Genomic DNA, 16,571 nt, shown 5'->3' on the forward strand with positions numbered 1-16,571 from the left:
TTTTGAAATGAGAATAAGTCTCAGTTCCCTGTAGTAGGTGTACAGTGGCATGTGTAAGTTAATACATATGTTTGATTTTCTGATCACAAAAAGGAGCAGAATGACATTGTTGGAAGGTATATGCCTAGGCTGCATGCATGATAGAAGACACTTGGACCAGCGTCCTACTTGTGGTTGTGCTGGAAGTGATATCATTGCATGGTGATGAAGATTGCCCTCCCCCACAGTTAGTACCTCCCTCTCCCCATCTTCGGCTGGTTGCCAGGGGAACAACAGTGGTAGCTCTTGGAACTTCAGGGATACCCATGGTAACCCATGTTTTTTTTGTTATTCCCTGGCAATGGTTTCTGGGTATTCCCATTGTTTTCTGGGTATTCCCTGGAAATGATGCCATCATGCAGGTGATGCTGGTGAGTTTTGTTTATTTTTTAATTTTTTAAAATTGATTTTCATTTTTAATTTCCCCACACTGCTTCTCCACACAATGGCAAGGAATGGGAATTTGGAGCGGGGAACTCCCCACCCTGAAGGGAGTCTTGGCAGCCTTACATAACATGTCAGGCCTGGCCTCATCTGCTATAGTAACTTATAGTTAGCATGGAATTCTAGGGGTCCAGTGGCACCTTTACAACCAACAAAGTTTAATTCTGGGTATAAGCTTTTGTGTGCATGCACACTTCTTCAGAAACCTTGCACCCAGAATTTAACTTTGAGTCCAGTGACACCTTTAAGACCAACAAACTTTGTTCTGAACCTCGTCTACATTGTGTTACCTACGACCATTATCTCAAGGAAAGCTGTTTCATTATCATTCTACTACTGGTATTTATTTTTATTTATTTATTTATTTTTATTTATAATTGAATTTATATCCCGCCCTCTCCTAAGGCTCAGAGCGGCTAACAACTAGGGCAAAAGCCATAATTAAAACAATTAAAACAAGATAAAAACATAACAATAGTACAACAAAATACTGCCCATTTAAGGAAACTGAGACAATGTTGGCCTTAACTTTATATTCAGAAACATTTTAGTTAGTGAATACATTGTGAACTAACACAATGCTACTGGAGCTTATTCTAGAGCCTTTTAGACAATATGGGGTTTTCATCCCAAACACCAACAGGACTTCTTTTGTTGTATTTGGTTTCTGGCACATTTTGACACAAGATAGCATAGTATTTCTAGTCCTGAAGTGCTTATGTACAGGAGCAGGACTCGGTCAGATGCTCCATTCTAGTGCATTAGATCTATATCATGCATATATGTGGGAAGTTTCATCCCACGCTCACCTTTCAACAACTACCTGTGCCTGGCAAATATTGTTACAGGAAAAACATGGCAGCATCCCTAAGGAAAGAGGACTTTCCTAGGCCAAAGGGCATTTTGATGTTTCTATTGGCCAGCAAATGCTTCCTGGCAAGTTTTAATAGAGATTTTTTTTTCCTCTACAACATTCCCATGTAAATGTAGACAAGAGCATGGAAGACAATAAAAAGCTACACTGACCTTCTCTTTGACATATATGGCACTGGGCATTTATGCGTTTTCATATCATAAGCATACTCCAAACACCTGCAGTTGAGATGTTCAAGACCAAATAAAACCCATTGCTGTACCTCCGTAGCCCTACAAGTACAGCTTCAGCACAGGTCTCTCTAGGAATTACATGAGACATCGCAAAGAAATAAACCAAGTGTTGTAGCAATTCATCAGTTTCTCAGATCTCGTTTTAAAGTTTCTTGAATAAACTTTAGGGTGTGCTGATAAAGGAATGAATCCTTGTTCTTTGGCTTGCAGATATTCAGGTGGCTAACTTCTACTGGAATGAGTTCTCCTATGCCTATACAGATGTCCCATGTTTTGTTATTTCTTTTTAGACAGATGAACCCTTCTGTGCTTTTCTGGTTTATAGCAATTGGGACTGGGAATTTTGATTTTGGCTTTGTTGATAACAGTGGGGTAGCAAGTGGTGGGACTGGGAATTTTGATTTTGGCTTTGTTAACAACAGTGATCGGCTTTCTCTCCCACTGTTAGGCAAGGGAAGGGGTGGGGGAGGGAAGGCAAAGTTTGAAGCAAAGCATTATGCTCTGAATGAGAGGCTTCAGCTGAGCAGCAAAGCTAAATGGAGACAATCAGCCATTGCCCTCCGGGTTAACTACCTGCTGCAGGAGCCTAATTGCAAGAAATTGGTTCTGTCACTAATGGCACAGCACTGAGTGGGAGATGTCCATATTGCTCTGGGCCCCCCAGTGCCCATCTTTTATGACCCCACGGATGGCACTCGGCACAGTTTATTAATGACGCAGATGCCCACTGATTAAATTCTGTTCCCAGCAGTACAGTACAAAAGAAAAAAGAAATGAGCAAGATGTATGGAACGTTTTTTCAAGAAAACTATTTTCCGTCTTGTGTCTCCCAAACCAATGTATGAAATTGCTGAACAAAGAGAAGAATTCATGGTGAATATCCTGAACTGTGCCCTGATGTCATGACATCTTGCCTTGCGCACCCTCTGTCTGTGGCAGCCTGTCATGTCAAGCAGGGGGATGTCATGAAAACAGGTGTTACACAGGGAATGTGGGTGCCAAATTTGCAGCTTCCATTTTTGTACTGGTTCTACAATTAGCGTCATGTTAAAGGCCTGGTTTAAATGTGATGCTCAATGAAAAAAAACTGCCCTTATGAGGTTTTGCACACTGGCTGTCAAATATAGACCAAATTGAGGACACATTCAATGTTGGGAATTTACAGATGCGTGGCCTGGGACTATGCAATGTATTGTGCTAACTATGAATGTTCAAATGCCAGTGATCCTGTTTATAAAAAATGTCGAGCATGGCAAAGCCTAAACGAGCATGTTTTGTTCCTTTAGTTTAGTTCCTGGTCTTTGAACCAGGCCTATTTTGGCCCTTCTGTTAGCCGAATTGCTCCAAAATGGAAACAATTGGTACAGTTTATTAATATCGGGAACAACCGTCTATGTTTACGGAGGATGGCACTGATTTCCGAGGCACCCAATGAGATACTGAGGCAGACTTCCTTAATAAAAATGATATTTTACTGACACACTTCACACACAAACAATACACAATCACACACACAAATATTCAGATTCTAGGAAATAAAGAGAGATTTTTACACGTTTGCTTTAGCAGGATATTCTTTGGTTTGACAATATTTACCTGGTCCGAAGAGATGAAGCTTGCCAAATGGAAAAATAAGGGAATACTAGAAAAATGGGGATTATACTAGGAAAATGGAGTGTGCAGACTGACCAGCAGAAAGCACAAGGTAGGCCTTAGCTGCAGACTAAAAGCCTGGGGTAGGATGGGTAGCAGATAGCTACAAGGATAAGAGTCAGAGAGTATAGAGGTCGTTGAGGGGGTGTAGAGAGAGAGAGCACATGGCCGGCTGTCCCCTTTTATAAGGTGGGTTTGGGAGGCTGGGCCAGGCTGGCCACATATCCTAGTCACATGTCCCTTGGGGGTGGCTTCAGCTGGTCACATGTTCTAGTCACATGTCCCTTGGGGGTGGGTTCAGCTGGTCACATGTTCTAGTCACATGACTTGGCCCACCTCCTCTGGGGTGTCACATGGGGAGGGCTTGCTGGACTCCTCCCTTGACACAGCCCCTCTCTGATTAGTTTATGCAGTGGAAGTGAGAGGGCCTAGCTTGGATAATGATTGATGCAATTAAGCTGGTAGCCCAAAGACACCTGATTAGCATGATGAGTGAGTCAGCAGCTAGCATTGATTGTCCTCTTTTGTCTTGAGGCCGCAGAACTGGTTCTCCAGGTGGGTAGGTGGGCTGCCGAGCTAATTCCTTTGTTAAGGAAAAACTTAATCCTTTGATGAAGTTGTTGGGGGGGAGAACATGCCAGGTGAAGGTGAAGTAAGTTCTTTGTTTGAACAGCCAAAGGTGTGCTGGCCTCTCACTCTGGTCACCTGGCATCATAGTCCCTTGGCACACATTAGACACAGTTCATAGTCCATAGAGAGCAGAACGCTCCTTGCTGGCTAACACTTCCAAGAGTGGTTTCACATATCAGCATCCATGAGATGACTGCTTTTTTGAGGTCGGGCAATTTATCTCAAGGAATTTATAATCATTCTCATACTGCTGCAAACCATCCCTCCTTTATGCTTGTTGCTCCATGATGAGGACTTCCCAGCCTTATGATGAGATCTAACAGATTACTAGCTCCCCCTACCAATGTTCCCTCTAAACTGTGGAGTCTTCTGAGCAAAAATTCTATGTTGTGAGCGAAAGTTGTGAGCGAGCGATTTGGCTACTGCATAAATTAGTTTGTTCCGAAGCAAAAATGTGTAAGCTGAAGGCTAAAAAACTGTGAGCTAGCTCACAGTAACTCAGTTTTGAGGGAACACTGCCCCCTACCATAAGAGTGATGAGCAGAATAACATCTAAGCACTTTATGCTGGGAGCTGGAAACCCATCTGAAAGCATTCCTTCTGATTGAATTTTAACTGCCGCCAGCACTTTGTAATGTATTAATTTTAACTGCTATGTTTTAATTTGTATTATGTATGTTTTTATCATGTATTTATGTCATTGGAAGCCGCCCTGAGCCTGCTTTGCGGGGAGGGTGGGGTGTAAATCTGACAATAAATAAAATAAATAAAAAATACAAGAGATTAGAGAAGAAGTATCAAACATAAGGCCCAGGGAGGCAGAACCAGCCCATCCAGGGCTCTTATCCAGCCCACAACTAGCATGAGGGAGAGGACAGGCTGCTCGGGGTGGTGGTGGTGGTGAGTGGGTGGAGCCACTCCAATTTGTGGCTTCAGCACAGCAGAAACAACCTTATCTGCAGCAGTCAAGCAGAACCCCTTCACTTCAGTGATGGCCTCACTTGTAAGCTGGGAGCCACTGCAGCCACATTCATGCCAGCTCAGGGTTCCAAGGTAAGGCTGCATGCTTCTCTGCTTGGCCTGCAGCTCCAGGGATGCTGTCCCAGATAGCTGCAGGGATTGGTGTATGCACACGGAGGGTGCAGATGATTCTCTGCTGGGGCCTTCTGGCAGCCAGCACTGCCGCCATATTCATGACCCCATGCAGCACAGGCATCTCTGGCTTATCGGGCTTTACTTGGCTTGGGTCCCACCATGCACATGGCCTCAGACCTGGGCTGCCACTACCCACTTCTGCAGGCAGATGGGTTAGTTCAATGTCTTCCCAGTCCCCTTTCATGGTGGCTCAGGGACAGAGGGGAGCTCACAATGCCCAGTTGCTTCATGTCTTTACCCTGGATCCCGGGCTCACAGCATTGGTGGTGGGAGTTGGCTAGGGAAGGGGTCCACCCCTCCAGGCAGCATCCATAGAGCCTTGCAGTGAAGACACAACAACTTGGAGCTTACCAGCTGCTATCCTTCATAATGTTTGTATCTCTGGTACCTGGTATTATGTTTTAGGGCACACATGGCCTGGCCCAACAAATGTCAGATCTGGCCCTTGTAACGAATGAGTTTGACACCTCTGGACTAGAGGCTTTTACAAGCCTTTTGTGTTTTAATCCATCTTCAGGATTAAGAAGCAAGAGCCCTGTCTTTAAGGGCCAAAGCCCACACAGAGACAGAGACTGCTTACTGAAAACATAAGGTATTGATAGGTCATCAAGTGTAATGTGGATGATAAAATAACAAATATCTATTATTTCACAGTGGTGGTGAAAAGTGCTATCAAGTCCCTGTGGTGTTTTGGTCCTCTGTAAAGTGTGCTCACCAGGAGTCATTTAATAGAAAAAGAGCTGCAGGAGCTCATTAGCATACCTAATACGCTATTAGCATACCTAATACACTATTAGCATAATAGCTCGCTAGCATATGCCATGCCCCCTGACATCACTGGAAGTGATGTCAGAAGGGGAAGCAAAAAGGGGGGAGGCATCTTCAAAAGCCCCCCATTCTCTTACCCAGCTGGCCTGCCAAGGCGGGCTGGGGGGGAGCGAAGAGAGAAGGGGTTTAAAGTTTAAACCCCTTCTCGCTGGAGTCTTTCCATTTTGTCTTTGCTTCCCCCCCCCCCAGCCTGACTTGGCCGGCTGGGGAAGGGAAGGGGAGGCTTTTGAAGATGCCTTGCCCCCTTTTTTGCTTTCCTAGCCTACTGCCTTCTCTCTAGAGTCGTGCCGCAGCGGCGGCGCGATCTCTTTATTGTATTCTGCTGTGGCATGACTCTAGAGAGAAAGAGCTTGGGACGGGGGCAGAGAGCTGGGGGCGGGACTTGCCACCACCACCATTTGTGCCTGCTCCTGGGCTGCCGGAGTGATGCTCCAACCCGAAATTACCCCTGGTGCTCACTGTAGAGGTGGGTAAATGATCTGCCCGAAGGCCAGAGAGATGCGGCAAGTAGGATGCCTTCAAAACCTTATTTAATGTGCAGAACAGCAAGGCAGAGAACAACTTCAATTTAACAATGGCTGGAGTCCCAAGCCAACTACCAACAATACAGTTCTAACTAGTATATTGCAAAAGGCACACCCATTCATGTGAAGAGAGGGAATTCCATTTAAGACCATAAGAGTGATGAGCAGAATAACATCTAAGCACTTTATGCTGGGAGCTGGAAACCCATCTGAAAGCACTTTGTAATGTATTAATTTTAACTGTTATGTTTTAATTTGTATTACGTATGTTTTTATTATGTATTTATGTCATTGGAAGCCACTCTGAGCCTGCTTTGCGGGGAGGGCGGGGTGCAAATCTGACAATAAATAAAATAAATAAAAAAATACAAGAGATTAGAGAAGGAGTGTCAAACATAAGGCCCAGGGGGGCAGAACCAGCCCATCCAGGGCTCTTATCCAGCCTACAACTAGCATACAATACACTTGCAACCAACTTTTGGTACCCTGTAGGGTTTTCAAGGCAAAAGATATCCAGGGGTAGTTTGCCAATGCAGGACTCTGCATAGCAACCCTTGACTTCCTTAGTGGACTCCCATCCAAATAACTAACCAGGACTGACCCTCCTTAGCTTCCAAGAGCTAGCAAGATCATGAACACCTGGGCCGTCCAGCTCAGGATTTATATACATGGTGGAAAATGCTGTCAAGTCACAGCTAATTTATGGCCACTCCATGGGGTTTTCAAGGCAACTGAGATTCAGAAGTAGTTTGCCATTGCCTACCTCTGCACAGTGACTCTGGACTTCTTTGGTGGTATCCTACCCAAGTACTAACCAGGGCTGACCCTTCTTAGCTTCCAAGATCCGGTGAGATCAGGCTGGCCTGGTCCATCCAGGTCAAGGCAATTATTTTATAGTAGCTTTCAAAATTAAACACTATACAGTAATAAAATGAAAGATGCTGCTCATAAGCTTGCAGTCTAATAGGCAAAGGGATAAGGTAGAGAGGAGGTAGGTAAGAAAATGAGAAACAACTAATAGATTTGCAGGTTACATAACCAGAACAAGGTCTGATGATTCTCCGTAGGTCAGTTCTGCACAGCACGTTGTGGCCTGTCAAATGGAACAGATTGTAGGCACCAAGTGTTTTAGAACTAGGGACATTACCAACTTGTGTGACAACTATGGTTTGATCTGGAAGTGGAAGTGGATTTTAGGGTTTCTTGGCAGTCAGAACAAAACTACTGACACCTCCTTTCCTGACCATACTAATGAAATTTGATGCAAATATTGCCATTAAAATTTATGCCTGTTTTTGCAACAGTTGTATATAAATAGTATATCGGTCTTATAGAAATTATATTAAAATGGAATCGCATGTAGAAAGAGTAAGAATACATTGGAAATCTGTCACTGGAAATGGACAGGGTAAAGAATGTTCTTGACAATGCCTAGAAACGGTGTATATGTGTGTGTGTGTGAGTCTGTATCTGTATTGATAATTTATCATGCTTCATTGGGCTGCCCTACACAGCTGATTGGGTTGCCAGTCACAAATTATGCAGGCCAACCTTGCAATAGCTGCACATCTTAAATTGAGGGTTCCTGTTTTGGGGGATGGGGTCACAGTGCTTTTGGTGGCTTCAGCTGCTATTCTGGGCTACTGAGTATAGGCAGAAAATGAAGGTTTCCATCTTGTGACAGTTTTGTTGAAGCTCCGTGCAGCTATATTTGTACTTCAAGATGTTGCTACTGTACAAAAAAACTATATTTTTAATTGCCTCCCTAAGTCAGCTGTCGAAATATTTATTGTTCACATTCGGTAAACCCATGTTGGTTTAGAATCTGTAATAAATAAAAGGATGGGGTAAGAAACAATTTCTTATGTCAACCTGAAAAAAAAATAGATTGATCTTTGTTCTTGTCTTTTTCTCCCCCCCCCCTAGAAACTTCATGCTAAGAATCTATCTTTGATTAATTGCTTTACGTGCTTATGCCGTTGTGCTTCCTACAGTATTACAAGAATCATGGGGTTGGAAAAGCTATCAGTCTCTGCATGAGAAACCTGCACTAGTTTAACTGAACCATATGGATTCAATATTGTTTAGTTACATTTGGGCAGATACTCAGAATAGAATGTTAAAGAAGTGTTGAGCCTGATTTCAAACAAATTGAAACAAGATTCTTAATTCCCTGGACCATGCTGAAATGTCATGGCTGATTCACAACTACTACCGTTTTTCTAAATCATTGGGGCTTAGGCCTGCCCACAAGAAATGTTATCTGGCCTGGGAATGTTCTCTGACTTCATCTGCTTGCACAGTTGTGGGAATTCATCATAGTTCTGATTCTGGGATGGTCTTAGCCACAGAGCAGCTGGGGCAGCTTCCCCAGGGCCTCCATTGGGGAGGTATGGGGGGGCACACCACTATTCAGGTAGCAAGCTGCCATGTTGTCTGTCTGGTGTAAGAGAGCAAGCAGGTAGGAAAGTGCAAGAAACAAATATTCTATATTTTTCAGGTGGGGGGGTTGGACCCTGAAAAATTCAGTATTTCCTTGAAAACCCGAATTCCAATATCAGTATTGTACTGGAATTCGGGTAAAATTTGGGAATCTTAAATTTTTCAGCTCCATTATACCCTACGGGGCCATTATTGCCAATGGCAAATCTCCTAGGGTACATTCATTGGGCTGGGGGGGGGGGGGTTTGGGGGAGGGGCACCAAAGTTTAAAACAAGATTGGACCAAGGGGTCCAATTCTATATGCACCCAAAGAGGGTGCCCCCATCCCCCATTGTTTCCAGTGGTGGGGAAAAAGCAAGGCAGGCATACAACAAGCCCAGCAAATTTTACCAGAGAGTCTCTGCAGTAGAAAGTGAGGTGTGGGGAGGGGGCATGTTTGCAAAGCCAGCAGCAGAACTAGTGCAATGTGCCCAGCACAACCAGTGACACTGTGAGAGTGCCAAAGTCCAACGGGACTAACATCAGATCTGAGAATCTCTGAGGTAAGGGGGGGGAGGACATTTCTGCAAGGACAGCAGAACCAGTGCAATGTACTAGTGGCCAGCAGCAGAACCCAATGCCAACCTACTGGTGCCCAGTAGCAGAACCCAGTGCCAACCTACTAAAGCCCAGCAGCAGAGGATTCAGGGTACTCTTATCAGTAAGCCAAATCAGATCAGATAATCTGATTTGGTTTAACTAATGCTTGAATCATGCCCGAAAAGGTATGATTTGGGTATTAATAGGACTTGGAAATGCCGAGTACGTATCCCTTGTTGTTGTTGTTCAGTTTCACAGTCGAGTCCGACTCTTTGCGACCCCATAGACCACATCACACCAGGCCCTCCTGTCTTCTGTCGTGCTCTGGAGTTTGCTTAATTTCAGGCTATTGGCTGGCTGACTGGCTTCACATGTGTAGGGGCCCTGTCCCACCCTACAGCTGATTGCTAGCCCACCCCATGCTTCAGCCTCCAGTCACCACCTTCACACTGCTTGAGCCTTGGGTCGTAGCCATAGAGGATAGCCCAAGCTGTATTGTAGGGTATTCAGGGAGGGGCATCCTCCATCCCTCATGGTTGTCATCTCTTACCAAGGTGGCAGCTTCTGCTTTGAAGTCCTTGGCCTCCACATTCAGCAAGCCCCTTCAGCCTGGGTCTCTCACTACTACCATACTACCTACCAGTGTTTCCTCTAAGCTGAGTTAGTGTGAGCTAGCTCACAGATTTTTAGCCTCCGGCTCACACATTTTTGTCTAAGCTCAGGAAGGATGGCTCCAGAGGAAACTAATTTATGCAATAGCCAAATTGCTCACTCACAACTTTAATGCTAGTAGCTCACAAAGTAGGATTTTTGCTCACAAGACTCCACAGCTTAGAGGCAGCATTGCCGTACCCCACCAGTCATGCCTCCCCACCTTAGTCTCCCTCAAAAATGCAATAAATGAAAATTCATTTTCTTTTGCCTTGCTCCTGCTAGGGATGCCCCTTATTGACAGTCATCTTCTAAACTGAGCACATGGGGGGGCTAGTAATTGTCTAGGCTGCTCCATAGTTAAATAAACACAGAAAACACCGTGTTGAAATAAGAAACATGATATTCACATGCACTTATAGCTAAATATATTTGCTTTATATACACAACATCAACTCTAGTGTATTGTAAACACTTTCAAACTACAGCATCACATTTCAAACACTTTCAAACTAAGTTTGAAGATGGATCATCACTTGGGAAATGTACAATAGGTTGCTGCATTGTTCGGTGCAAATAACTGTACATTGGTATTTATCCTCCATCAGGACAAAGACAGTTGGACTCTTCATGTTATATAACTTTGTTTGAAAGTGTTTGAAATGTGATGTTGTCGTTTGAAAGTGTTTACAATACACTAGAGTTGATGTTGTGTATATAAAGCAAATATATTTAGCTATAAGTGCATGTGAATATTGTGTTTATCTAACTTAGTTGTGTTCCCCGTGTGCTTGTTGTTGCTCCATAGTTAAGACTGACACTGAATATGGAGGGCCCCAACCTTGACTTTTGTCTGGGCTCCAGAATCACTAAGACCACCCTTGTTCTTGTTGAAAGTTACTATGGCATAGGTCCTAAGCAGGGGTCGTTTCGTAGAAAAAGAGCTAGGGGAACTCATTAGCACAACTCATTAGCATATGCCACACCCCCTGATATCACCGGAAGTGTGTCATAAGGCCACACCCCCTGACATCACTGGAAGTGTGTCATAAGGCCACACACCCTGTCCCCAATGGTTCCGGCCGCCAGCGGCGGCCTTGCAACTCCACTGCCGACCCCCATGAGGGGCCCGGTGGTGGACCTGCAAGGCCGGCGGGAGTGCAAGGAAGCCCCGCGAAGGCCCTCCCTGGCCCCAGGCAGGCAGGGGTGGGGAGAGGCAGGGAGGAAGCAACTTACCCTCCCTCTTCTCCTGCCTCCTCCTGGCTGAATGAGGGCCGGAAGCGGGGTGGCCGGAAGCAGGGGGGGGGGCTTTGTCATGTGCCCCGCCCCCGTACCTCACCCAGGGAAACTGCAATCCCCCGCGATCCCCCCTGAAATGACCTCTGGTCCTAAGATATTCCTCAGATGTGACTGCTACATAAATGAGCCAAGGGAATTATTTATCTTGTGCATCCTTACTTTTTTCCAATTGCAAGCAGCAAACTATGGTTTTGCCACAAAATCTTCTGTTTCTTTTGCAGTCTAACAGAGATTTCCACTCTCATAGCAAACCATAGTTTGCCGTTAAATTTGAAACACACAAGATATGGATTATGGTTTTCCCTATGTACCAGTCTTCCAAACCTGTGTTATTTCAATCACAGTGTGGAATCCTGGTTTGTGTGTATGTGCATAAGTGCTATCAAGCACTTCCAACTCATGACAACTCTCCTTTTTCTTCTTCTTCTTATACTAAATCAGACCCTTGGTCCATCGTCAATATTGTTTATTCGGACTGGGAGCAGCTCTCCAAGGTATCAGGCAAACTCTTTCACATCAGCTACTTCCAGATCCTTCAGTTGGAGGCAGATGTTTTACCACTGTGGTGGCCTTCAGAAGTGGAGGCCTTTGTACCATGCCTATTCCAACATGTTCCTCTCCAGGGCTCCTGTGCCTCTATGAGGAGCATAAATCACAGAAATGTGAGAAGTGCAGCTTTTCCCATTACTGCTGAGAATAGTAGTAGCAGCTGTTATATTCCTGCTTGTCATAAGGTAGCTTTTAATAGCACAGGAGCCCTGCCAGAAAAAAATATATTGGTACCCTTGGAGATTCTGAGTATTTAATAAGAGCACTGAACCCATTTTCCTAACCAGATGTAAGGGTTGGGTTTTTTTTTTTTAAATCTTGCATGTTTAGAATTTCATGCCAAATTTTCATTTGTTAAAACAAGGCCTAAAATAAGTATAAGTATGTTAACACTCTATAAAATGGTCATCCATTTTACAGCTCAGAACAGCACACCAGCTGCTCAACACATCTATGCTTTGTTCATGAGCAGAAGTGCAAATGGATTGCTTCTTATTCTATGACAATTTTTAGATTCTCCTCCTCATGCCTTGTGCAGCTTTTAAAGGACAAAAGACTACAGATTTTCTTGTTGTGAGTTTTGAAAAACTATTGTTGTTTCTATAAATTCATACTGAGAAAAGATGAAATTAGCAAGCAATATATTTTAATTGCACATTGAAACCAAGAAATTATGAGCGGAAATTACATATAATCATTTATTACATTTTGCGTGCCCATATGTGCATTCATAATCGGCAGTTGATGAATATAATATTGGAGATTTACCACACACACAGTGTAGAAAATGATGCAGCAGTGATTGTATAAATGTGTGTGCGCACATACCAGGTTTCCAACTTTGTGTATTTACAGAAATGTGTGTGTATCTGTCTATCTATATATAGATATAGATATGTGTGTGTAAAATGCTATGTGTGCTAACAGTATATTTTGTTGAATGGAATAGCATTGAAATTTAAAACACATGCACACACACTTTTGTGGCCCCGTTTAAAAATAAGATAAACCCAGGGTTTATTTTAACTGTGGCTAGTTTGTAAAATCAAGATTTTAGTTGCCTCATGGTGGAAAGTGCCATCGATCCATAGGCAACTTATGGTGACATTGTGGTTTTCCATTATGGTTTGCCATTGTATGTCTTCATGTTGTGATCCTGGACTTCCTTGGTTGTCTCCCATCCAAAGGCTAACTTGGGCTGACCCTACTTAGCTTCATGCTATTTGACAAGATTGGGCTTGCCTGGGCTATCCAGCTCAGGGCTTGAGTTGCATGCATTGGTTCAAATACTGGTTTAATTATCTTCACTCCCCACCACCACCACAGACACATGGAGAGCATCCTGGCTTGTACTGTAGTGAAGGAAGCACTGGATGAGAATAGCCACATTTTTCATTGGAAATCAGAGTTAAGGTTAACTTTGGTAAATCAAACAGTTTCAGATCCTGGTATGACATTAGAGTTGCTACGTCTCTCTCTCTCTGGTGGGAGATGTCCCCTCTGGAAGCCTTTGTCCCCCACTGTCTCTCAATAGAGTGATGGTGGGGAATTGCTATCATGTTATTTCCTCAGGCCAATGTGCTATGATTCCACTGAAATTCTATAGTAAACCATAGAGTTTCAGTGGAATAATAAAGGTTTGTCTTGTCACGTTGATGTCACTTCCAGGTCTGTGTCAGAAGTGATATTGCACCATTGAAGCAATGACAACTTACTTGACCCCCCCCACCCCATCCAAGCTGGCAAATCCATTTGACATAAAGTAGTTTTCTTTATAATTCATAACTTAGGACCAAACTATATGAGTGTCTCTCAAGTTCTTCTTGATAGTTGTTCTGAAGAATTAATACTCAGAATATGAACCCACGAATAACCTCAGAAGATACTTTCCTCCTGTATTGCCCATCACAACAGTTAAGATCTGCCTCCTAACCCTGGCTGTCCCATCTTCAGAGTAGGGGGTGCTGACTAGAGACAGTGCACTTCCAGTTGTGGCACCTCACCATTGGAATGCCCTCCATTTTGAGGTTCTAATGTCTTTTTTGACACTAGGCCAAAGCATTCCTTTTTTACCCAGGCTTTTGACTAATGAGGTTTATCTTGTTTACTTTATGTTCTGCTTCTGGTTTGTTTTATGCCTGGGTATTTTTAGGATGTACAGTGATTGTTATATGCTGTTTTATGCTCTTGCCTTGTTTTATATTGATAATGTCTGGTGTTTTAATGAATTAATGGCATCTGTCATATAAATTCCTTAAATAAATCAATAAATGGGTAAACTCTTATATGCCTCATTATCTGAAAGTCATTTATTTGTTCCATAGATCCAGTGCATGGCCCCCAGAACGTGGAAGTTGTTGACATCCGATCTCGCCAGCTGACGTTGCAGTGGGAGCCCTTTGGTTATGCTGTGACTCGCTGCCACAGCTATAACCTGACAGTCTATTACCAGTATGTGTTCAACCAGCAGAAATATGAGGCAGAGGAACTAATTCAGACATCATCCCACTACACTTTGCGCGGACTTCGACCCTTCATGACTATCCGACTGAAGTTGGCTCTTTCGAACCCTGAGGGCAAGATGGAGAGTGAGGAGTTGGTGGTACAAACTGAAGAGGATGGTAAGAAAATAAGGTTGTTACTTAAAGGACTGGAAACAAATATTCTGAAAAAACAGCACTAATACCCAGAGTCCTGAGATACTTTGTAGAGATTAAGGATACAATCATAATGCCAGTCTATAAATTGTGCAGGATAGCAAATGCACTCTGTGACAGCATAGCCTGGAGATACATCAGTGTAGTGTCCTGCTTCTGCACTGGTATAAACCTGTTATTGGCACCATTGGGGTAATGTAAAAGCCAGAAATGGGCAGCACTAGGAGCATGCCAGTGGAGTATTTGAGTGTACTTGGTATCCTAAAGCCCTGTGCCTGGTGTGTTATTGGAGAGATGACTCTCACTTAGTGTCTGTGTCCCCCTTTCCTCACAAAAATGCTGTCCCTTGTGTTACGATATGAGCCTATGTTTGTATTTCTATATGGTGCTAATGCTGTGCTGGTCTCAGGTCTGTGTATTTATGCATTTGGGACACAGGGATAAATGCTGTGCTTGCTGCTGCAATTGTATGGTCTGCTTTGCATCTCATACTCGCCCATGGACGGGCAAGGCTGGTGCTACCAGCTGCAGATCATGTGCCTCCCTGGAATTTCCCAGCATGCCTCAGGACAGAGAAGACCAGCGCCATTACCCTTTGTTTGGGACACCTTGGAGAACGACTGCTTTCCCACCATTACTGACCTGTGGGAACCACCGTAACCCATCCGCTTATCTGGCTTTGGCATCACAAAGGAAACTGACTTTATTGCTCTAAAGGACTAGGCACATCTACTTCAAAGGGTACCCATGGAAACGGCATTCCACAAGTGACCACATGGCTCTCGTTTGATGTAGAATAGGAAAATCTGCATACTGCCCCCTTGCCCCTTCTAGGACGTCATCCCCTGCCCCAACCTATAGTTTAGGAGAGGAGGACAAACCTAGGGTTTTATGGCCCTTAGGACAGCCCAGGAAAAGGCAGCTTTAAAAGGAGAAGACGCAGCCATTGCTCTCTCTCTTGCGCCATGGATCTCCTGCTCTTGCTTTTTGCCTGCTTGGTTGCTCTCGTTCCCGGGAATCATGATTCCAGGAACGCGCACGTGGTCTGGCTTATCCAGGCCGGGCATCTGCAGAGCCACCTGCCTCTCCTTGGCTGCCTTTCTTGGAAAGAGGAAATTTCTCCTTTTCATTGGATACCAGATGAGTATGAGTTTTCCCCCCCTTTTAACCCACTCATTGTATAGCTTTGATATGTTATCCTCTATGCTTATTGCTTTCTATAAACTGTGTAAACTAAGGATATATTGTGAGACTGATCAAATGCATCTATTTGGAGTGCTTTAGTATTGCTTAGTAAAGACAACCATTCATTCAGAATGCTAGCGTGTTGTTCATTCCTAGAGATGGGCTTGCTTGTTCTGATTAAAATCTCTGTATATATTGACCTACCCGATCTCACCCGGAACTATTCTCAAAACAGAACAGTTTCGATAACAGAATTTGGTGCCGCCCCTCTGAGGTAGGTCCCTGGATGGGCCAGAATCAGCTCAGCAAAAAGCTGTTTCTGTCGCTCCAGGACGTGGAGAAACGAATCATTACAAGCACCCCAGTGAGGGAATGTGTACAAGTTTTTTTTTCTTTCCTGCAACTTCAGCCCACAGAGGGCACTCTGTGTGAGGGATGGAGATTTTCTGTTTCTTTTCCCTCTACCCCTGGAGCAACCCAGCTCCGCCCCAGCTGGGTGGGAAAAATGTGTGCGTGTTTTGCAGGGAGACTGCTGGGAACGCCTAGCAGCCTACACAAGCAGAACGCACACACACAGGCATATATACAAGCCCCCACCTTCCCCTTTAAAATGATCCCGGCATTTCTCTGCAAAGCCAGAAGGCATTTTGCATCTGAAGCCCTTTCCCAAAAGCGAGTCAGAGGGATTTCTCGCCCCAAAAGGTGTGCCAGAAGGCCCAGGCATTCTCTCATCTCCTGAATCTCTCACACCTGGTTTTCCGTGGGTCACCCAGGCAGGGAAGGCGACTCGCTGAGTTCTGCCTCTCCCAAAACCCACAAGCCCCCCCT

At 44.3% G+C, this 16,571-nt stretch overlaps 1 protein-coding gene across 1 annotated transcript in view; it reads left to right on the forward strand.

Annotated features, from left to right (window-relative positions):
- PTPRT (protein tyrosine phosphatase, receptor type T) overlaps nt 1–16,571 on the forward strand; it is a 604,328-nt gene that overhangs the window by 280,569 nt on the left and 307,188 nt on the right. The window contains exon 7 of the mRNA XM_015410192.1: nt 14,226–14,522. Within this exon, the coding sequence (XP_015265678.1) occupies nt 14,226–14,522 (297 nt within the window). The remainder of the gene's footprint in view (nt 1–14,225; nt 14,523–16,571) is intronic.

The sequence above is a fragment of the Gekko japonicus genome, unplaced genomic scaffold, assembly GCF_001447785.1.
Source record: "Gekko japonicus isolate JY-2015 unplaced genomic scaffold, Gekko_japonicus_V1.1 scaffold918, whole genome shotgun sequence".
Classification (NCBI taxonomy): domain Eukaryota; kingdom Metazoa; phylum Chordata; class Lepidosauria; order Squamata; family Gekkonidae; genus Gekko; species Gekko japonicus.